General features: G+C 41.3%; 1 protein-coding gene across 1 annotated transcript in view; it reads left to right on the forward strand.

Annotated features, from left to right (window-relative positions):
- The window catches only part of LOC124603708 (rotatin), a 417,493-nt gene that overhangs the window by 77,984 nt on the left and 314,982 nt on the right, over nt 1-24,527 (forward strand). Inside the window, exon 6 of the mRNA XM_047136418.1 lies at nt 9,273-9,452. Within this exon, the coding sequence (XP_046992374.1) occupies nt 9,273-9,452 (180 nt within the window). The remainder of the gene's footprint in view (nt 1-9,272; nt 9,453-24,527) is intronic.

Genomic DNA, 24,527 nt, shown 5'->3' on the forward strand with positions numbered 1-24,527 from the left:
TGAAGAGGACGTGACACCAATTCTGAGCAGTCCATTCAGCATGTTGTTGGGCCCATCTGAACCATGCTGCATGATGTCCCGGTTGCAAAAATGGACATCGGCATGGATGTTGGGAGTGAAGTTGTGCATCATGCAGCCTATTGCACTCGGTTTGAGTTGTAACATGATGTCCTGTGGTAGGTAGCGATCATCCACTGCAGTAGTAGCCCTTGGGCGGTCTGAGCGAAGTATGTCATTGACAGTTCCTGTCTCTCTGTATCTCCTCCATGTCCAAACAACATTGCTTTGTTTCACTCAGAGACACCTGGACACTTCCCTTGTTGAGAGCCCTTACTGGCACATAGTAACAATGCGGACACCATCACACTGGGTTATTGACCATCTACGCTTGGTTGAACTGCAGCGAACATGAGCCGTGTACCTTCTTCCTAGTGGAATGACTGGAACTGATCGGCAATCAGCCCCCTCCATCTAATAGGCGCTGCTCATGCATGGTTGTTTACATCTTTGTGCACATTTAGTGACATCTCTGAACAGTCAAAGGGACTGTGGCTGTGATACAATATCCACAGTCAACGTCTGTCTTCAGTAGTTCTGGGAACCAGGGTGATGCAAAACTTTTTTTGATGTGTGTATATGAGGCAATTAACAGTTAAACATATAATAAATGCAGGAACATAGAAGACTTCTCACGTCAATAAATAATGTTCACAGAACTCACTCAAATTGATTTCTTTTTCTTATCTGAGAAGAAAACAAAATATTTTATGGCAGGAGGCTAGTATAGTTTTTCCAAACAAAGAAAGATGAGGCCACATTTTCGACAATCCCACACTTTACTTCTAAAAAAACAAATATGGACTTGAAATACAGAATGACCTTTCTTTATATTTAATTTATGTTACAAAGTCAAGTGATACAATGTTTAAGACAATGAATCACATTTGTTGGACATCCGTTAAAATCCCTGTTTGATCATCCAGATTCAGATTTGCATGCTTACCATAAATTAATTAAAGCGAATATTAGGATGTTTTCATTGAAAAGGACATAGCTAATGTCCTTTCCTATTTTTCCCTAATCCAGACTTGTGCTCCATCTCTAATAATCTCTTGATGGGATGTTAAACCTTAATCTTCCTTCCTTGTTGTAATTGGTTTATTACAAGATGTATAAAATGCTCTGTACGAAACTTTGAAGGGTGTGGATGTAACAAAATAGTGTGCCAGTTTGTACAGTAATGTGATTGTAGAAGTCATGTATTTTATGTAGCTGCCACTGTATCCTCTATCATTCAGACCATTTTCTTTGCTTTGGGTGCTTTGTAATGGTAAATTGATTGTATGCTCTTCTTGATCACATTCTTGTACTGGCACCACTGTACACTGAAACCCAACTTAAAATCTCAGTAATTAGGCCACACTTGTTCACGCATAGATATCACCTTTTACAGAAAGTCACATGTTGTTATTAAATGATGTATTTGTTTGTTTGTCCAACTAAATCTCATCATTTTATATGTTAAGTTATAACATAGAAGAGTTGTTGACTGGCAGTCAATCACATTGAATGAAGGCTGCTGGAAATTATTTAGGTGTCAGACTAAGTCCTTCATCAGAAGTAGACAAAACACTCATACACAGTCACACATTTACAACATACACATGCTCACTGTCAACTCCAGTTGCCAATGCCCGACTGTAACTGTGTCTGAAGTGGGTGGTGCTCTCAGCTGGGGTTGGTAGTAGCGTACAGAAGAAACCAGGAGGGGGAGGGAAGGAAGATACTACTGCAGGTTGTGGGAGACTGCAGGGATGAGACAAGGGCAGGATAGTGGGCTGCTTGGTGAAGCAACAGCATCTATGCTGGGCAGGCAGATGGGTGAGGAGAGACGAAAAGTAGAGAAGGGGAAAGGACTGTACAGGAGAAGGCATGTGCAGGGCTAGAGTGGTACCAAAGGAACGGGTATAGAGGCAGATGGAGAACAGGGAAAAGTGAGGCAACACAGTAATGAGAATGAAGGATATGTTGCAAGGAGAGTTCCCATCTGTGCAATAGCTGCTGTTGGAAAGAATACACAGATAGTGAAGCTGTCATTGAGATTGAGATCATCATGTTGCATGACAAGCTCTGCAACTGAGTGGTCTAGCTGTCTTTTGGCCATTGTTTGTCAGTGGCTGCTAATGTGGACAGGCAGCTTGTTAGTTGATGTGCCCATGTGAAAAGCCACACAGTGATTCCAGCTAGGTTGCTAGATTAATGACTTCTTTCATAGGTGTCTCTGCTTTTGGCGGATAGAAGATGTCTGTGACATAACTGGAGTAGACAGTATGGGGAGGATGTATGGAACAGGTTTGGATCTTCGTCTATTGCAGGGATATGAGCCATGGGGCAAGGGGTTGGGAACAGGTGCAGACTAGGGACAGACAAGGATACTGCATAGATTAGGTAGATGGTGGAATACCACTGTGAGGGGACTGGGTAGGATATGTCTCATTTCTGGATGTGACAAGAGGTAATCGAAACCATGGCAGAGAAATTGATTCAGTTGCTCCATTTCTGGGTGGTACTGAGTCATGGAGGGGAAAGGGGAGCTGTGCCCATTTGTGGTCAGACTGTGGATATGCAAGGAATGGCAGGTGTCTGAGAAGAAAAGGTATGGGAGATAGGGGTAAGGGGGAAGGATAATTTTGGTCTGTGTAGGCCTCAGTGAGATCCTTGGCATATTGGCGTATTGTTCGTCACTATAGATGCTATGAGGGAGGGACTATTTCGTGTGGAATAAGTGGCAACTATCAGAGTAGAAGTATTGTTGGTGGTTGATAGGTTTGATGTTGACGGAAGTACTGATGTAGCCATCACTGAGCTGGATGTCGACATAGGGGAAAGTGGCTTGTTGGGCTGAGGAGGACCAGGTGAAGTGAATGAAGGAAATGTTATGGTTCTGGAGGAATGTACATTGAGTATGCTCACCCTCGGTCCAGATCATGAAGTTGTCATCAGTGAATTTGAAGCGTTTGAGGGGTTTTGGGATTCTAGGTGGATAAAAACTTCTTTTAGATGGCCCATGAATAAAATGGCATAAAATGGTGGCATGTAAGTGTCCATTGCTGGAGCACCCATTTTTGGACCACAGATTTGTTTACACATGATGCCTTCAAAGGAGAAATAACTGTATTTCATAGTGACCAGGCAAGAGGCTGTTGGTTTGGAGTCAATTGGGTGCTGGGATATTTAGTGTTCAGTAGTGGCAAGGCCATGAACACTTGGGATGTTAGGTAGAGGGACGTGGCACTGACAGTGATGAGCAGGGCTGGCTCTGAGCACTATGGGACTTAACCTCTATGGTCATCAGTCCCCTGATGAGCAGGGCACCAGGTTGTAACAGTAACTGGGGGAGTGGGTGCTGTAATGGTTAGTGCCTTTTATATAGTAGGATAGGTTACAGGTAATAGCCTGAAGGTGTGATCTAGATGGGCAAAGATTTTTTCTGTGAGGGTGCAGTGACCAGCTACTTTGGGATGCTGCGCAGTTGGACACATGTATGAAGGTTGAATGAAAAGTAATGCCTCCACCTTCATTAATTGGGTTTGGTTGGGGATATTTTAATAAATGAAATTGAGAAATAATCCTTAGAATGTGATCTTTAATTACCAATATTCACTTTTCCACATAATCACCAGCCAATTGGATACATTTCTGCCAATGACGAACAAGTTTTCTGAAGCCGTCATGGAAGAAGTCAACATTCTTTTCCGCAACCATAGTCTCACAGTTTTCTCAACGTCTTCATCAGTAGCATAACGATGTCCCCGTAGATCATCTTTCATTATCGGGAACAGACGGAAGTCAGACAGTACTAAATCTGGACTGTATGGAGGATGCCATATGGTGGTGAGATTCAGTCTCAGAAGTTCTGCTGTGGTGGCACATGAAGTGTATGGTTTGGCATTGTCATGCTACAGGAAAACATTTCCCATTTCCTTTCGGACCCTTGTTAGCTGTCTTTTCAGAGTTTGCAGCATTGTGAAGTAACACTCTGAATATATTGTTCCACGATCAAGGAAATCAACATCGATAACACCATCTGCATCCCAGAACACTGTGGCCATGATTTTTCCAGCTGAGGGCTGCCTCTTGAATTTCTTTTTCTTGGGCGAGTCTTTGTATCGATATTCCATAGACTGACGTTTCATCTCTGGGTCGTAACAGTGTATCCAAATTTCATCTCCTGTCACAATTGAATGGAGAAAGGCGTGACCTTCATTCTCTTAATGCAAGAGTAGTTCCTAGCAAATTTAAAGTCTGTGCGCTTTCATTTCAGGAGTCAGCATCTGGGGTAGCCATCGTGCACTGATCTTCCGATAACCAAGCAAAGCAATAATGTGACCCACATGTTGTTGTGAAATGCCGATTGTGCTAGCAGTTTCTCTCTGAGTGATACGACAATTGTCCTGAATCAGTCTGACAACATTTTGCTTGTGAAACTCTATGGTTGCTGTCACAGGACGTCAAACTCTTTGTTTGTCACGCAGGTCAGATGTTCCCGCCTCAGTATCTTTAAACTTATTTTCCCGACGGTGCACAGTATTCAGATCAACACAATCACCATAAACTGCTTTAGTTCTCTGATGAATCTCCTTTGGGTGACACCTTCTGCTGTCAACAATTCAATGACTTCACATTACTTAAATCGCATTGAATGACCGTCTGCGCAGGATGCCATACTTTACATTGTAACAACACAACTGTTCAATGCTTCCCACCAACTGGAGCTGTAGAGAAGAGGCTACGGAACAAGCCAGTACCTGCCGCATACCAATGCTGCCAACTGTTGAAGAGTTACGAAGGTGGAAGCATTACTTTCCAGTTAACCCTTGTACCTTAGGAAGCATGTAGAAGATAGAAGTGCAGGGAGTGGTGGGGTGAGGTGAGTGATAGACTCAGAGAAGAGGTTCTAAGATGGAACCAGGGATTTGAGGGGAGGGAGGGAGAGAGAGAGAGAGAGAGAGAGAGAGAGAGAGAGAGAGAGAGAGAGAGATTCAGTTGAATTTTTGGAATGATGTCACTGTGGCAGGGCTTGTAGCTTGTAGGTGGACATATGTGACTGTTGGCAGACTTCCTCATTCAGGTAACCCCTGCAGTTGATAACCACTGTGGCAGAGCATTTGTAGGCAATTAGGATTATAAAGTCAGAGTCAGTTTTTGGGTGATGGATTGTGTTTCATTCTGCAGATGTGCTTTGGTTCCCTTATTGGGAGATTTGGAGATGATGGTGAGGCAAGGTTTCCGGTTAGGAAATTCTGGAAAGGTAACAGGAGATTAATGGGGGTAGTGGGGTTGGATTATGATAGATGAAGGAGTAAGATGAGAAAGGCAGTGCTCAGTACTGGTTTTGGATTGAGTCTGATTGGTTGTGGTTAGTGCCAAAAAAGTGTCACCTCTGCAGGGACTATGGTTGTGGTTAGTGCCAAAAAAGTGTCACCTCTGCAGGGACTAAGAGAAGGAGAGAAGGTCTTTAGTTAAGCCCAAGTTGATTGAATTTGGGAGTGGGGCAAAAGATAAGATGTTTGGGAAGGATTGATACTTCTGTGGGACTGAGGCTTTTGGAGGGCAGTTTCATGAATGTGTTGTGGGTTTACGTTTTTTTTGTGTGGCCATCTTCCGCAGCAGCTGATAACATCTGTTATTATAGGTTATCTGTCTTGAGCTGACTGCAATGTAATTAAAAATAATTACTCCAGATGCCTTTCGCTTTTATTTACAAAACATCTTGTGTAGCATTGATATTTCTTTACATAGTCTGCACCTTCCCCTCTTGCTAGCAGTGGTTGATGTCGACAGGCTTAAGTTCACATCTGCAGTTTTTGGCATTTTGCATTATTTCCTACACTGCACTATTTATAATTGACTTTCTTAACTGTTTTTCATTCATCACTGCTACAGTGTTTATGTCTATTCCTATGCATAAATACTGCATAAACACTGGTCAGGCCATTGAGGAGATTCCATGAGGAAGGCAATAATGCAGGAACAGTATCTGGGGCTGGGTTTTGGATGGGGATAGAGAAATTTATCTGTGTTGGCAGATATGGAATGGGCAAGTATCCACATGAAGGATAACACACACACACACACACACACACACACACACACACAAACAAACAAACAAACAAACAAATACATGTGAGTACCTTATTTTGAAAAGAAAATAGATGAAACATAGGAAGTATATTGAAAAAGATTAAAAGAAAATAATACTGATGTTAAAACAGGATGATTCAGAGTGAAAATAAATATAAACAAAATGGTGGTAATTGAATGAGCTGCAGGTGGGTGTTTGTTGAATGAAGTTGGGTGGAGAGAGAGAAGGCATATATGTAAATGGATTTGGGGAGGTCAGTATGGTGCGTTCTTCAATAAGTGTAGAGGGGGTTGCTGTTAGGTATCTGCTGTGACAAAATACAGGGCTATTCAAAAAGAAAGAACAGATTTCAAACATCAGTTGCTTCCAAACTACAAAGGATAGAAACACAATCCTGAAGTACCTGGAAAGAGAAAACTTCAAATTTATTAATATTTATTGTGTAACACATGGTGCTCACAATGAATGCATAAAAATTTGAACTTTTCTCTCCTCAGGAACATTGGAATTGTGTTTTTATGTTTTGTAGTTTGGAAGCAATAAATGTTTGAAGTCTGTTCCTTCTTTTTTAATAGCACTGTACATATGGCACACGTAGGATTAGGAAAAAGCATGAAATCAGATGTGAGTTAAGGAAGTTGGTGGGATCAATTTGAAGATCCACGAACAATTATATATGTGGAGAGATTGTGGGACAGAGGCTACTGTACCTGTGGTCCATGCAGGCACATGACCGTGTGTTGTGGGTGGACTAGACAGTAGATACAAGGTGGCTTGGAAGTCATAACGTCATTGGGCATGTGATAGGTGGTTGAAGGTGCATGCAGTTTGGATGGTGACAAGGAAACGTAAGGACATTCAAAAAGAAAAGGACGGAAAGGGAGTAATGTGATGGATTATTCCATCTCGGATTTTCCATTGTTTCATTTTATGTGTCATATTCAAGTCGTTGGACATAAAAGTTATCAGTGTGTTAATGCAACAACTTGGAAGCAGCAGATTTAAAACAGATTAAGATACTTAAATAAATACTATAAACTTATTTGTTATTTACTGTACATACAACAGAAAAATGTATGCAATTGTGTGACTTTTTAAACACTTACATGTAAAGTGCTCTGAAGATGTGTAGAAACAGTTTAGCAAGTGGGATGCCTCAGGTGGTGTTTTTAAATGTGGGTTGGTCAAGAATTGATTTTGTGAGACTAAATACTCTATTGGTTGATTATGTTACTGCATGATATACATCATTCTCGTGCAGAGGTTTTGTAATCTGTTGATTGTTATTTTGCGTTGCTGTGAAATCTGATGCAATACCAAACATCAGTAAATTTTACTCACAGGTCTGTATACTTTATTAGTGATGATATGTGGTATGAAGGGTATCTGTTTCATTTAAGAGCAGAAACCACTCTTGGTTTGGCATGTGGAGAATTGATGTTACATTAGTAGACAATTATCCCAACATTCTGTTGTCAACAATTACAAAAATGGTAGCTAGAATGTGAAATCAACATCTTACTAGGTGTTTTGTAATTGAGGACCTCTTTACCTGCTTCTATGGTTCTATTTAGTTATGTGGTCCTGTTGGAGTTGGCTGTTTAATGTAACATGCTACTCCCACTCCCTGCACACATACATGCACACTTCTCTCCCTTTGTATGCACATCAATTTCTATTAAAGGAATTTTGTGGATACTATCAGTGACATATTTCTGCACATCTGATCCAGTCTTCTGATTGTTCTTTAGTCCAAGAGATGCTGAGTAACTGTTCCATATGTGCCCTCCATCTCTGGACATTACAATGTGTTTTTAACTTCCCTTTAAAAAAAAGAAGAAGAAGAAAAGGAGTTTTTATTTGAAATCTATCACTACAGTTTTACAAATCAGATTGTTTATTGTTATTTTATCCATGAAAGCTATCATATTCTGTATTAATAACATTGGTTGCAGCCACATACCATATTATCCACATCCTCAGAATAGACATTGATACTGTCAAATGGCTGCTTTCTTTGAGGAGGTCATATTTTTCTGCAGTGCACATTTTTCTATGCACCTCTTCTACATTGAGCAATTGCGGGTTCTGCAATCTTTGTATCAGATACCTATAGGAAGGAAACAGTACCCAGTCTGTGTAAAAACAGTGCCACAGTGTAGAATATTCTGTGCCAGTCATTTTTAGACACTTGTTTTATCAAGCACCTTCTAATATTTTACCATGTCTTATGATCTCAACATTGACGGGACATTGAACCTTAATTTTTCTTTCTTTCTGTATTTCTTTCTTTCATATATTCTTTCTAGATTTTTCAAGTGATTTGAGGGATTTCAGAAGATTTTCTTCCATTTACAAATTCACAGTTGTATTACATTTAAGAATATGCCACCTTTAGTAGTTAAACCTCTGCAACTGAAAGTAACAGGTTGATGTTTGCTTCTAATTCTAAACAATGATATTTGCAACATAACAAGAGTACTCAGGCTGTCTTATTTATTCAGTTTGTTGTCGTAGACTTTTAGTACTAGAAATAATCTGTGCCTAGTCATATCTATCCAACATTTAATTTCATATCTACTAACTTAGATTTTCTGCATCTGGTCTTTTTGCTGTAAATAAGACCACAGCACTTCATTTGTCTTGAATAAGTATTTTACAAGACAAAAATCAAACAATGGAAAATCCCAGATGGAATGTAATAATATTATGAGAAAGAAAGTTGCTACTCACCATATACCGGAGATGCTGAATCGCAGATAGGCACAACAAAAAGACGCTACAGTTAAAGCTTTTAGCCATTGGCCTTTTTGTGACAATACACACACACACACACACACACACACACATATGCACATACACACACTCACGCGAACACAACTCACACACATTTCTGCAGTCTCAGGCAACTGAAACCAAACAAGACAACAAACACAAGTGTGTCTTTTATTTATTTTAATTTTTTTTAGGTTGTAGCTGCCTCTGCCAATAGCAACCAAAATTAAAACAAATACACACATTTAGCAAGTATTTTACTTGCATGAAAAATGAAATGAACTTTGTCTTCTGCTTACTATAGTCCATTTTAACAGTGTGTATCATTTTTGCAAATTCCCTGTTTTTTCAGATATGCACCAGCAGAGAGGTAGCAGTCAGTAGTACATCCTTCGGATCAGAAAGAACTTTGGACTCAGGTGACTATTTGCAAAACAACAGCACAGTTACAGCAAAAAGAGGGAGACAAATAGACAGAAATGAGGAAATACTCAGCATTCAGGACCAGGAGAGAAACAATATCAGGCCTAGTGTAAGTTTCTTCCACAATTACCATAATTGATTAAAAGTGAAATCTGTCTTACATTACTCAGAGTTCATTTCATCGCACTTTATAATTATTACGGTAGTAAATTGGTACGTAGTGTGTAGGGTGAGAGACTATGACCCAGATGTTAGTTGTAATGTAGTGGTATGGCAAATATACTGCATGCAGTGTGCTGCTCACTGTCAGTGAAAGGTGTATTGGGTGATTCCTAGTTTAATTCAGTGAAAACTCACAATGTAAATTAATATGTTTAGTTAACTGCTTTCAATGACCGGTTGTATACAACCCGGGACAACCGGGAGATCCAGGAAAAACCCAGGAATTTTTTCATCCGGGAGAAAACTGGGAAAAACCCGGGATATTTTTAGAATTCCAGGAATTTTTCATTGTTTTAGTTTTCAGTTAAATTTTTGTAATTTTGACTGGTAAGAACCGATACTCTAAAAAAGCATATTACTGTATCCTGCTACTGCAGAATAATGCTTCAACAATAAAACATAAACGAGAGGAAAAAAAAATGAAAATAACTTAAATTGCAAAGGAAATGTGTCATATACAACAACGACACACACTGCTCATGCAAGTGTCTGCCAATTGAAAATGTGTCAAAGGAAGACTATGCAGTGCTTCATAACAACAAATTGCCTCCAATGTGCGTGAAGTCGCAACTGTTTACATTCGATTTCTTTTAGCAGTTACGCGCGGACTCGTGCGCATGTGCAGTTGGGTCACGTTTGAGTAGTAGATTTCCCCGCTTCTGGCTACAGGAATGTGGCTGTTGGCTGTGGAAGCAGTCGCAGCAAGCAGCTAGATGCTACTGGGAAAAGGGGGCACCAAATTCATATCCTTGAGGGAAAAAAAAACTTGTTTCACAAAGCACCTAGCATCCAGCGCACGTTTGTCTATCGATTATTTAGATGATTTTGAAACCCTTCCCTGTTGGCTTTGGAACATTTTTGAATACATTTAAAGTTGATTTCTGAATGAATGATAAGTTGACTTTTGAATGCATGCATAGTATACATTATGTCTCTGTCAGGAGAATCCTCATCGCATCTAGAAATAAACTGTACGCAGACAAAAGGGGACGGGGCTATATGAGCTGAGGAAGTAAAGCCGAACGGATGAATGCCAATCCCTGTCTGATTATGTGGTTGATTGGGTTTGCGAATGATCAGCATTGTTATAATTACTAGCAAAATCCATAGATTCAGACTACCAGAATGGAAATAAACAACTGACAGGAATAACAGGTAAGAAAGATTATGTATTATCTTCTCGGTGTATCCAAGAAAATTAAGTTTTGACAGAACATTTTTGGCCAGATTGCTACACTAGTAATCACCAGTAGTACAGTCCCTGGCTAGCAGCCGCGTAAGTTCTATTCTGGAAGTAATGCGGAAAACGCGTTGTTCGAACACGTAATAATGCCTATCTGGAAAATAATCGTGGGATAACTAAACCTGTGATTCTGGCAGGGTTAGTGAAGTTAATCAGCGAACAGATTTTGACAGTGGCAGGAATAGCTACAGAATTGGTGATTACAAGATTGTTTGTTAGAACGTGAAGGAGAAGAAACGGGGACATCACACAAATTATGGAAGAATAAGATGATTCCAAATTTATATAAAAATTTCCGAAAACTACTTTTCGATCTCATGCTTGAGAAGCTGGTGCGTATGATTGAAATGTGAACTATTTCCTAACATAAAGCTTTTTGCTTGTATGCAGTAGGCCTAATAGGCATTTGATATTGGTACTTCGTGGATTATATTCTGTCGTGTTATAAAAATGGCCATTTGTGCCAAAACAGTCTCGTTTATTTGGTGTGTTACAAAATTGCTGTCATATTAGAAAGGCCTTTTTTGTTTTATCTAGCAGACAGTGACAAAATAGATGTAATCAGATCGAGAAACCACACAGTCTTGGGTATTATTGTATTAACAGCTTTTTCAGTATTAGATAACGACATTTCGATTTTTCATGTAGCAAAACGTTTGACAAACTTTGATGAGGTAATAGATTCTTTCGCAGAAAGGAAAGCATGCCATGTAAAGCTGTAGCAAGATTAGAGAGAAAAAATGCTAGGAGCTAAGGTTTGAAGAAATGTGTAATTTCTTGCTTATCTCTTGTCAGCATTGGTTTTATACATCCTATATTTAATTTTATGTCACGCAAAACAGCAAGTTATTAACTAATAGGCAATAAAGAGTTTAGATTTTCTGAAGAGTTCTTGTACAAATAATCCCATCCGCTATTAATTTTTTTTTTTTTTTGTCAAACCGGCCGATGGGAGCAGGAGAGGCACCACAGGACATTTCAATTTCCACTCTCCTGAATACAGTTTGGTTGTGCGGTAGAAAAATGCTTTATGAAGAGGCGTGGAACTGCACTTTGACATACTTAGACCAAATAATATTTCCTTAAATACATATGTTTTATGTTTCAGATTTTTTAGAAAGATGTGCGCTGCAAGATGAACATATTTTGAAAATTCGATTTTTTTAGTATTGACCCAGTTCGCAAATGTTGTAGATCCAGGGCTGATGCGCAGAGCAGTCTGAGGTATAGTGGATAGCCCTCACGTGACCCGTGTTCACATTTAGTGATCTTGCTGTTTCCCCTTTGTTTACTCTCACATCAAATGAAAACAAAACGGATATCTGTGACCAGGAGCTATCAAGTGAATTAAAACACATTCACATAATTATGGAAGGCTGAAATATGTCATTAGTTTCAGATTTTCTTTTATTTCCACCTTTCTGACAGTCAGCATTAATTGCCTTGCAGAACAATGAAGTTATTTTTATATGTTTGCTAAAGAAATTGGACTTTTATTAACCTTTTCCGCAGAGACAGTCAATGTATTTGAAACGAAATGTTTAATTCCACAGTACTGGCTAGTTTCAATTGTTCGCTGCATTTCAAGTGCACGTTTTTCATTTTCTATCACGTATTCCATTATGCCGTAATAAAGAACCAAACATGATATAATACAGCACTGGTGCTCCATGAAAATTTACATCCCGAAAACCACACTCAAAAGCTTAATATCAGGTTGAGGTCTGCCTCATTGGGAATATGGACATACGAATGTGCACTTTAAGCATGCACTTTAAATTTGCACATTTTAGTATGGTTCACAAAATTCCAATGCTCTTGGAGTATCCTCTGATGTCTTGTTTCTTTTATGACATAATGTATGATCTTTCAATGTTTTACACGTACGTACATACAGGCTTCCTACGTCATGATAGCTACCCAAGCGTGGTGTCGCCTGTTATCTGCGCTCTCTGGGAACTGCTGAAATGAACCTATTTCTAACAGTTCGCAGGAAAATATTGCGAATAGTGGTTTGAAAAGCATTACTTTCAAAGTAAATACCATTTTACGTAAGTTGAACTATGTGCAAGAATGTACCAAGAATTTATTAAATCACAGAGTGTTTGACTCTCATTTAAAAATCAACTCTTTGATGACGAGCCATTTAGATTTAAAAATCAACACCTTGATGATGAGCCATTTAGAAGAATTTCGAACCCTGAAGATCAGACATTTATGTCATTATTAAAAATTTTACTGGCACATTTGTGTGATAATATCTTCAAGTGTAACACGTGCAAAAAAAATCAACAGTATATGTGAAAGCTTAGCTTCTCTTCCAGCTTGAGACCAATATTATATGTGAAAGCTTTGCTTTTCTTGTAGTGACACTATGTATATTAATTTAAACTATTAACTTTCCCTGTTTGTGTGTTCATGCTACTTAACAATGATGTTGCTGTTGGCTGACTACATCATGTGTCTTATGCTCTTAATATCCGCTGTCTTCGGCTGGCGAGATCACGTGACATGAGCTACGAACGGCTTACAAAAGCGCATCGAAATCTCGATTTCAATGATTCGGAAAGTAACATGCGGTATTGTGGTGGGATTCCAGTGTATATTTTCGTAATACGAAAATGCGCAGCGTACATGTTGCTGCACTTCAAACATATTTCAAAAATGTGTCTTTTTTTCCCTGAGTTTTGTTTTCTAAAGTGTCGGGAAATTGTACGCCTGTGTATAAAACCATAACCATTCAAAGGATTGATAAGGGAAAGTATACTGTCACCCGGGAGAAAGTGTATTTTTAACCGGGAAATCCGGAAAAAGTCCGGGAATTTTTTTCCTTGTCCACGTATACACCCTGAATGAGCAGTGTGCCCCTACAAATTCATTGATGAGGATCTGGATTCAAATCTTATCGATTTATCCAGATTTCTGTTTTTCATAGCTTTCCTAAAACACTTAAGATGAATGATTTGCTAATTTCTTCAACTGACCATGCCTGATAATCTTCCTCCTCTCTTTACCAACATTTCTCTTGTAAGGTTGTTATTGAAGAGACATCTTCATTCAACTTGAATTTATGATCCTTGTATAAATTTCATAATTCCTCAAGGCAACAGCTTGACATCTTTAGGTGGTTGCAGCCAATTACTGCCAGCAAGTAGCAGCTGCCAGTCTTCTTATGCAGTCCATGTCCAGAAGCAGCATGTGCATGACAAAGTTCCTTCCAGATTGATGACGGTAGGGTATTGAGAGCCTCCTATAAGGAACCAACGTGTGGACATCCACATGTGCAGTAGGAAGCTGGTGCTACTGTTGGGTGTTGCAGTAGCCAAGATGCAAACTAAAATTTACAGCCACATGGGTCTTCCACAGTGCAATGGGAGGGAGGGAGGGGGGGGGGGGGGGGCTGTTATTGGGAATTCCTATTTTTGTCATTGTGCTCTGAAGGCAGAAGTGCAGGTTTCGATGCCATACTTAGCTGGAATCCTGAATCTCTATTGATAAAGATTATTTCTAATGCAAATATAAATAACCTCCTTTATAAGGCAGTTCCAGAAATGTGAGACTGTTAATAGAATTTGCAGGTTTATCTGATTATCCTAAGCAGTTATGATGATCATATTCATCACAATGGTCAGCATGAAAATTGTGTGTCCAATATATGAAAATATTGTGCACGCTTTGTTTCTCAAGGCTGAGATTGTGTTTTGTAGGACCCAACAAATTATTCAGTTTTGTAGGGGACAAAAGCATATTTAATATTGTGTATGTTGATGATTCTTCTAGAGAAGGAAAGTTGCTACTCCCCATATAGCTGAGAAGCTGCGTCACGATAGGCACAACAAAAAGTGTTTCTTCTTTTTCTTTCTCTACTTTCCGCTACTTACCCCCTCCCCCTCCATACCTTCTCTCCTGCCCTCCGTCTAAACTGCAACACTTCACTGACCGCCGCTCCCACAATACTATCCCTCCCCCTCCCCACCCCACCCTCCTCCTTACCCCACCCAGTCGCCACTCCCATCATGCACTGGTGGTGCTGTTCGCAGTGTGGTTTCAGCTCTCTGAGACTGCAGATGTGTGTGCAAGTCGTGTTTGTGTGTGTGTGTGTGTGTGTGTGTGTGTGTGTGTGTGTGTGTGTGTGTCTACTGCTTACAAAGGCCTTAATGGCCAAAAGCTGTAATTGTGTGAATCTCCACTATATGGTGAGTAGCGACTTTCCTTCTATGGTATTGTTACATTCCATCCTGGATTTTACATTGTTTGACGATTCTTCTGATTCATAAAGAATTACCACCAAACTACAGCAAGAAATGTGTAGTAGTGAATGTCTCGGTGTTTTCGTTTTGGTTCCTGGTACAGTAAATTTGTTTCTCAGAAGCGATGATCTGCAAAAAAACTTTTTTTGTAAGTTGAAGCTCACCAGGCAGGTTGTCAGGTTTGGGAGTGACATGTCCTCTGTGAACCTGATTGTGAATACACAATAGGATGGTGCATTGTGGTAACAACTTGCAGTCGGCAGATATAGATAGGAGTGAGTTAGCTTGCAGTATGTGCTGTGCCTCAGTGTCCTTGATATTGTTGAATATTTCACCAATAGTCTTGTGCTTGGGTGTATGCTTAGCGGGCAACACAAAAACTGCAAAATATGACTGACTGAAGGTCTTAACATATAGTGATTCAGCCATGTGCGATAAGAGCGAATGTTGCTGCAGGTTAGTTGAACAGGGAGTGTTTTGCAAAAGTTATAGGTTATGGTTTCATTGGACAATTGCTGTGGGGAAGGGAATGGTGTGATCAATGGGGCTTTCCATGGAATTGTAGATTGTGAAAAGAGATTGGATGCTGGGATAAAATGGCAAATAAAGGGCAACAGGAGAAAATTTTGTTGGCAAATTTGAAATTCCATTAAGCATTAGATTTTGCTTACTACCATAACTGGAGGAGGAGGACCCTCCTACAGATGTAGAGAAATCGAGGGTGCAGCAGTACAAAGCGGAAAAAAACTTACCGATAAGTCGGGTGAAAACGAACAGGAAAAGAATAGTTCTGCTGTTAGGAAGCAGTACAAAGAGGGGTGTAGACCAGCAGCTACAGGAAAAATTAGCTGCAGAATACCTTACTACAAGTTTTGTGTTAACAGATGTTAATACTTGAGTGAGCTGGGAACAACCTGGCTGAAAACAAAAAATACTGTATTAGGGATGACCTGGACAAAATAGAAGAAGCTACCGAACACTCAAGTGTAGATTTTGTGGAGGTTCCATGACACCGTGACAAGTCCTGTCGTAACTCTGCTGTAAAGCAAGTGAACATGCAACTGAGAGGGCTCCTTCAGATGGATGCAGAATTTTGTATTGTTGCTGTTCCAGTAAGAAGGTGGGGATATACTTCTCAGGGGCTTGCATGAATAGGAGAGTAAAGTCAAGGTAGCAGATCTATTAGCAGAAAACATAAGGGGACCACCGGCACACACAGGAAAAATGCAGTGGTTATGGGAGTCAGGTGAGATACTGACTTTAGGACAAATACTGAATTCAGACAGATTTAAGAAAATTAAATTGTCAGCTGTCCCATGTTCATCTTATAATAATAGAAGGAAAAATGAAATGAAAGTGCTTCGTCAAAATATTAAGGGGGTAAAAAATAAAGTTAATGAATTTTTAGTTTGTTTGCAAGACCTTAGAAGTTGGGAAGAAACTGATGTAATTTCCCTGTCTGAACACCATATAACCAAGGGTTAGAAAATCTTTAATGTAAGTGGTTAGAAGTTAGCTGAATATTCATATGGAACTAATGTGGATAAAGGAGTTGTCACATTCATAAAAAAGGGATATAAAAACAAAAATGTGGAAATAAGTAAATTCTTCATGGATAAGAACATAGAAGCATGTCCTTGAGAGTTGCTATTGGGAAATGTATTATTTGTAGTTTTTATATTGTGTAGTTCATATGAGGTGGATAATATCTCAAATAAGACACCAAGACATTGTGGGTCTGTAAAATGTAATGTTATCACTCATGTAATGCACCATTAATTCAGGGTGTTTTTTCTAGAAAAAAATGAAATATGCAAGTGTTAGGACACTATAAAAAGGATGACTCAACAGGTGTCAGTAACAATTCCCATTTTAGTAACCATTCCCATTTTGTCTCCTATATCATTTTCTAAAAATTTTGGGAAGGTAATGTACTCCAGGGTTCCCACCCAACTGTGTCACAATGGGATACTTAACCAATCACATTTCATACTGTGTCAGCTGTTCAAGCAATACAAAGACAGATGCAACATCTCTGTTGAGAGAAATTACAATGGGAGCCCTCATAGGGTCCGATCATTGGCCTGTAACTGTTCTTGCTTTATGTTAATGATCTGCCATTTTATTTGAATCAGGAGGCAGACTTATTCCTATTTGCAAATGATACAATCATTGTTGGGAAGCTGAGCAAAGAAGCATCAACAGAGAAAGTAGTAAATGATGTTTTCATAGAAGTTACTGAACTGCACAAAATGACTAGCTTTAAACTTGGAAAAACCAGAGTTCATCCAATTTTGTATTGTCAGAAATATTGAAGTAACCTTGTTTACTGACCAGAAATAATAAATGGGATAGAAAATTATAAGCAGTTAGGTGCACATATCGATGAAAACTTAAAATTTTAATTACCATATAGTAGACATTCCAAAAACTTTAGTTTCAGTTGCTTTTGCCATAAGGATAATTGCCAGCTTTGGGGATACAGAAGTCAACAAGTTAATGTATTTTGCATATTTTCATTCACTGACATATTATGGGATAATATTATGGGGCAACTGCTCACTTAGGCACAAAATATTCATTGCACAGAGTATAATAATTAGAACTATGTACAGGGTTCACAGACATACCTGTTTCAGGCATCACTTTAAGCAACTGGGACTATCAACCACATCACAGCCTCACAGTAAATTTATTCAGTTATGAAATTTGTTATAAACAACACTTCTAACAAGTAAGTTGGCGAGTAACAGAGATAACCATTACCCTTTAATGGATATAACTTCAGCACAGAAAGGGGTCAAATATGCAGCTGTAAGAGATTGTGACACACTTCCCAATATTTTTCAGATATAGATTAAATGCACCAGGGTATAAAAAGTGCATACTGAAGGGTTTTTAGGGTTAGTGGTTCATTTGTCATGGTCATCAGCAATTGGATGGCTCTCAGGAGACCTGTCTGCACACTGCAGGCAGGAGCTGTGCTGAATTTAGAGGCGAGTAATGTTTGCAACATTCATTCTGGGGTACATCCATGCCCCACCCATGAATATATATTCCTACTGAAAAGCTTCAGCCACTTAGAGATTGTCGCATTGTGGGCCTCTGGGTAGCTGGATAGAAGTATTGAAGGATTGCTGCACATGTTAGGGACAGTGTCTCAGTGTTGTGTCACTGCTTTCAACAGTGGCTGCGGAACATACACCTGAACAGTAGGCTCTGGACATTCATGTGGCACAGGTGCATGCCAAGATTGACACATTCTTTGAATAGTGGTGGCTGACCGAGCATCATCCAGGGATGAAATTTGGACACGTTTACTTGCTGTGTCATCAGGAACCATTGGGAAATAGTTAAAATCATGTGTATCTCTCTTGATGGGTTACAACTGACACCATGATACCACCAAGCATGGCCGCTCTGTTGTCATGAAAAGAGTACACTGTCTGAGTGTGAGCGGTGGACATATACGTGTGTGATGTAGAGTTGGTGAGCTGCCTATTCGAGAGTGCATTGGTTCATGACAAGGCAAAGTTACCAGTGCCCGCTACATTGCACAAGCTGTTATCGCCACGCACCGGTACCGCGTGGCGCAGATTTTGAATCCGTGCCAGACGGCATGGATGTCGAAGACCCCTACAGGTCTCTGCACCATTGTGCCATAAGGCGTGGCAGTGTGCGCCTCCAGGCCCACGTTTAATGTGAGGGCGCCACAGTGGAACACGCAGTCCCAGTGGCCAATAGCGGCGTCCCCAATCATGTATTCAAGCACCTGTCTCTTGCTCAGCCAGTCAGTGTAATCTTTGCATGCGTCTATTGACATCTCGCCTCACACAGCGTATTTACGTTACTTTGATCTGTGTACGAGTGGACATGGTTGATTCGTGAGGTCTTCTTGTGACTCCATTGTTTCTTGCTTGTTGTGGTTCGTAAGGTCTCACTCGGGGCTGCTCCGTGGGTCCCATCATGCTTTCCTTCACGGCAACCCCGCTGCGGTTCTGGTAGCGGTTACAACATTTTTGGTGACGAAGTAAACGGTGGTCATTGCTAGCATGGAGGCGAAGTTGGTCTGTCTTCTGGAGCAACAGCAGCAGCTCATGCAGCAGCAGCAGACATCTTACAACAGTCGCTGCGGTTGCTAACGGACAAAGTCGATGCCCGGGATGCATTACCACAACAGCTTCTGAGTCCTCGGGTGTCCAATGCTTTCCCACATCCACTGTTATTCCCACCATTTAATGACACAAAAGAAGACTGGGAAACATACTTACATCAGCTGAAAAAACGTTTCACGGCTTTTCAAGTCACAGGTGACTCCTTGCAGTGGTCGTAGTTTTTGTCTTGGGGCTCCCCAGACACATTCTCTCTCTTTCCACGTGCACCAATCAGGAGTGTAAGGCTTCGTATGCGGACTCTCTGATCCGGGGTGTGGTGGTTCAGCTGGGTACCAATCCTGAGGTCCGCACTGCAGCGTTGAAACTCAATAACCCCTCCTTGGAAGAGATTCTCCGCATTGCACACTCCTTTGAAAGTGCTCAGGTGGCTAACGAGCATCTTACGGCATGGCTGCAAGTGGCGGCGATCGATGCGTCTCGGCGGGGTTCGCCCTCACGCCGTCGATGTGGCCATGCCAACAGAGGCCAGCACCGTCGGGACTCCTCTATGTCTGACGTCTCTATGGCATTGGCACGTCTGGTCTCCCCTCGTCACAGGTCACGCGGCCCACTTCCATCTTGCCCACAGTGCTTTATCGCACATTCTCGAGCTGATTGTCCCCACCGCTGGAAAACGGGCACACTGTGTAACAAGGAGGGCCACATCCGATCGGTTTGTCGTAGTCGCTCGACTCGCTCCAGTCCTGCCCCTCCTGGGCCTCAAGATTCTGTCCATGCTCTGCAATCGGTAGTCCCACAGGATGACCCATCAGTGCAGAAGCTTTTCCTCACACTCTACCTTTTAACTGAGGATGTCAGTTTTCAGGTCAACACTGGGGCCACCATTTCCTTGATTAATATGGCGACGTACACCCTTCTGGGCTCTCCTGAGTTGTCACCTCCCTCTCGGTGTTTGGTCGCCTACGTAGATGGTTCCATTCCCCTTCACGGGCAGTTTGTCGTCCAGGCAACTTACAAACATGTTCCCCGGCTCCTACCCATCCGTCGGCTTCAAATATTTTTGGCCTGGATGCGTTTCAGCTGTTTGGCTTTTCAATTTCCAATGAATTTAAGGTCGTTTCCACGGATGTTCCTTTTCAGGACTTGGACGATCTGTGCTCCGCTTTTGCATTGTTGTTTGCTCTGAATCTCAGATGTGCTTCCGATTTTCAGGCGCACACCACACTTCGGCTGGGTGCGCAGCCTCGCTTTCTCCGGGCCTGGCCCGTTCCGGTGGCCTTACAGCCAGTGGTCAAGCAGGAACTTGATCAGCTCCAGGCTGCTGGTGTTCTGGAGCCTGTGACATACAGTGCCTGGGCAACACCATTGGTGGTCATACGGAAGCCCAATGGGTCCCTTCAGCTGTGTGGGGACTTCGGCACTACTGTCAATGTTCAGTCCCTCGTCAACACTTACCCATTCCCCTACAGGAAGACCTTCTTGCCAAGCTTGCTGGGGGCGAGTACTTTTCCAAGATCGACCTGGCTGAGGCATACCACCAGTTACCCTTCGATGCCAAGTCCCAGACCATCATGGTTATCAACACACCTTTCAGGTTATACAAGTACAAGCACCTTCCGTTTGGTGTCTCTTCAGCGCCAGCCATTTTCAAGTGGTTCCTGAAGCAGCTTAATAGCCTATCCCCACCTGTGAATTATCTGGATGACGTCTTGGTCACCGGGCATTCCCTTATTTCACACTCTGCAATCTGCAGGTTTACGCTGTTGGCTGGACAAGTGTTGTTTTTTTCAACCGGAAGTGGAATACTTAGGCCACTGGCTTAGCAAGGATGGCCTTCGCCCTTCGGGTCACAATGTCGCGGCCATTGAGGTCATTCCTCATCCCAAGGACTCATCTGAACTCCAGGTGTTTTTGGGCAAGGTTACTTATTACTTAAAGTTCTTGCTCCAGGCTGCCTCTGTTGCTCAATGCCTCAATCACTTGCGTCGCAAAGGGGTATCTTGTGATTGGACTCCTGCGTGTGACCAGGCTTTTCTCCGTTTAAAGATGATGCTGAAGTATGCCCCTTGCCTTACTCCCTTCTCTCCGGACCGCCCTTGGTTGTGGTGGCTGATGCATTGGCATACGGCATAGGGGCCATCCTCACATCCACATTCATCGGGATGCCGATGGCTCTGAAGAGCCCATCGCTTATGCCTCTAAGACGTTGACCCTAGCAAAACGGATCTACTCCCAGATTGAAAAGGAGGCCCTAGCAATCGTATTCGCCGTCCAAAAATTTCACACCTATCTCTTTGGGGCAAAGTTTATCCTACTGACAGATCATAAACCCTTGGTTATGCTTTTCGGACCCCACTCTCACCTTCCAGGGTGGACCTCTCAACATCGCCAGCACTAGGAATTATTTTTACGAAATTACACTTATACCGGCCCTCCTTGCCCCCGGGTGGATTGGCAGCTCCCTCCCCCGCCCTGGACTCTGGGTCGGCCATCATGGATACCTCGGGCATCCCTTCCTCCCCGCCCAAGACAGTCGATGAGCGCGGCTCTTCTTCCCACTACCGCCCACCTCGGCACCGTCCAGGGTGGGGAGTTACTGTGTACTGATGCAACTGTTGGGCCCCCTTTAGTGTGACATGTGTCTCTCAGTTGGTCTGAATTTGTCGTCATGTACTCCTGAAATGATTAATTACCTTCACTCCACTTCATTTGTGAATAAAATGACCTTGTCCTTGAGGGTGTTGCATCTTTTTTCTGACAGTGCAAATATTATCTTTTATTTTTTAATATTTAGTTGTATGTAAGTATTCTATGTTTTCTGTTGGCACGTTTCACATAATAATGTTTATTGTGAATTTGAGCCATGGAACATGTAACTGACTAACTGCAAGGATGTATACCATGGCAATACATTGCATTTAATCTTGTGATAGAGATGCTAGATAATGCAGGGGTCTCAGTGATACAGAAAAGTTTTGAAGTTTGCACATACACCCACACCACCTCCAGTCGGAGAAGTTATTAGGAGAAAGGTTTGTTCTTTGAGAGAAGATGAGAATTTTATCATTTTACCTGTCAAAAAGGTAAATACCTCTGTCATTCTCTCATCTACCAAGTATAATGGCAAGGCACAGCAATTGTTTGACTGTACTGCATGTTGCTATTTACATAATGATCAACTGGCAGCTTTCAGAGGAAAAGTGTGGCCCTCATCAAGAAGAGTTCTCTTTCAGGAGTTTTTGCCAGCAGGCAGTTGGTCTTCCTATACCTATGGCTTACTGAGCAACAGAAGAAAAATTTTGAGAGGTTTTCAAAGCATATGGACGATTTGATTCCAGACATTTCACGTACAGCTGTCAACCTAAATAAATTACTACTGGCTTCAGAGAAAATATATGTCTTTCAAAAAGGTGGGAATTTTGCTGTCATCTCCAGAACTTTAATTATGAAGGGTATAGCTGCTAGCAGTGAAATGACAATTAGGATCTTCCACTATGAAAAAGCTGAGGAATGCATACTGAAACCAAAGGGACATTGCGTTGAGCAAAACCGTCAACTTGCAACTGGGAAACAGAAGAGTCACAAGCTAACAATAACCTTTATGCTTGCAAGAACATATTGGTTCTGCCTGCCAACAAGAGATATGTATGTGACTCTTGTAACGAGGACTGAAGATTATGAGCCAAAGATACAGGACATACTCGATTTGACAACATACCAAAAACTAGACAGATATCAGACACATTAGATGCCATGCAATACAGATCATTTAATCAAGGTATCTTCTCTCCAGGGGCATGTGCAACACAGCAGCCCTACTGCCACAGTTGTATTGGTTACCAAAAATGTACAAAGATAGTGTACTGTTATGGAACTGTCTCCATGGCAACTGTACATGGTGTAAAGCTGTCATGCATTGGGAGTGGTGTCCAGGCTGACGTTAAATGAGAACAGGAGATTTGGTCAAATAAAGAGGGTATAATTCAGTGTACAGAATATTTGGGGTGTTTGCAGAGTGAAGTTATTTGATGTAGGTCAGTGTGGGAAACATAACAAACTAAAAATGTAGGCAATGGGAGAGGGGGCACTACATGTTAAGATCTGTTGGTGGTTGGTCATGGAGTGCACAGGCTGTCTCTCCCAAGAGAGACATGTGCTCTAGTTGAGGTCCTCTGGATCGCAAGAGAGAGAAGCAACATTTTTTTGATCTCCAGAAGCCTCCAACAATCAAACGCATGACTCGCCTCCCGTGCTTGCTATTGGCTAAACTGATGGCAAGAATTCACCAGCATATTCAGCAGAGAGGTGGGGGCACTTCTTGTCAGTTGCTTTGACTGGACAGAACTGGTTCAGTTCTGAAAGTCAGGCAGCTTTAGTCACAAAAGCACAGCAGACATTACCCTAGGAGAAACCTTGTACAGACTTGACTGGTGCTTTTGAAATAATTTTTTAAAAGTAAATCCCTAAATATTCCTCAACTGGGTGACACATTTTATACAACATTAAATTTACCATTGAAGCAGAAAAGGATTACCAACGACCCTTCCTACTTGAGAAATGATGAGAACCTGGGACACAGTGTAATCAGAAACTGACCTGCATAGACAAAACTTACAAATCATCACCTAAACCAGAAAAGCATTATAGCAAATATGTGAGTCACAACACCCCAGATGTGAGATGCACCACATAGTGTATGTTCTGAGGGACAATGACTACTCCACCAGCTGCATAAGAAGGGTCATGAAATCTAAGACCTCACTGTGTGACTTGAAGAAATATAGGGTACAACTTGAAGAAATATTGGGTACGACCTTTCTGACATACATCACCAGGTCAACGTAGAGAATCAACTGTTTATTGCACAGCAGTGGCATAAAAACTATATACAAACTGACCGAGAAAATCAAGAGTGTGTGTTAGTTTGGCAAAGGACAAAGGGACCCACTTGCAGGGTTGGGAGTATACCATATACGTGGTGGATTGACAAGATGATCCATCAATACCAGGATCATCAAACAAAAATATTATCACAGGTTGGGACAGATGGAGAAATCGGTTGTGGTCGAGCACATGCTATGAGAGACTGACTGTATATTTAAATTTGCTGACATTTAGTTTCTTGCTGTGGAGAAAAGCTTCCACACCCATTTGTTTGGGAAAGCCAGTGAAATTCAAAAACATAACCACAGTTTTAACAAGAAATAAGAAAAACCTCAAGATAAATAGATATTGGATTCCCATACGGTTACGAACAACAACTGCAAGTAAAGATGGATGTATACAGCAATACTACCCGTGGAAATGCCTCCACAGATGTTAGTGCAGGGAGTACATCTAAGTTCCAGCCATAG

This window comes from Schistocerca americana, chromosome 1 (assembly GCF_021461395.2).
Source record: "Schistocerca americana isolate TAMUIC-IGC-003095 chromosome 1, iqSchAmer2.1, whole genome shotgun sequence".
NCBI lineage: Eukaryota > Metazoa > Arthropoda > Insecta > Orthoptera > Acrididae > Schistocerca > Schistocerca americana.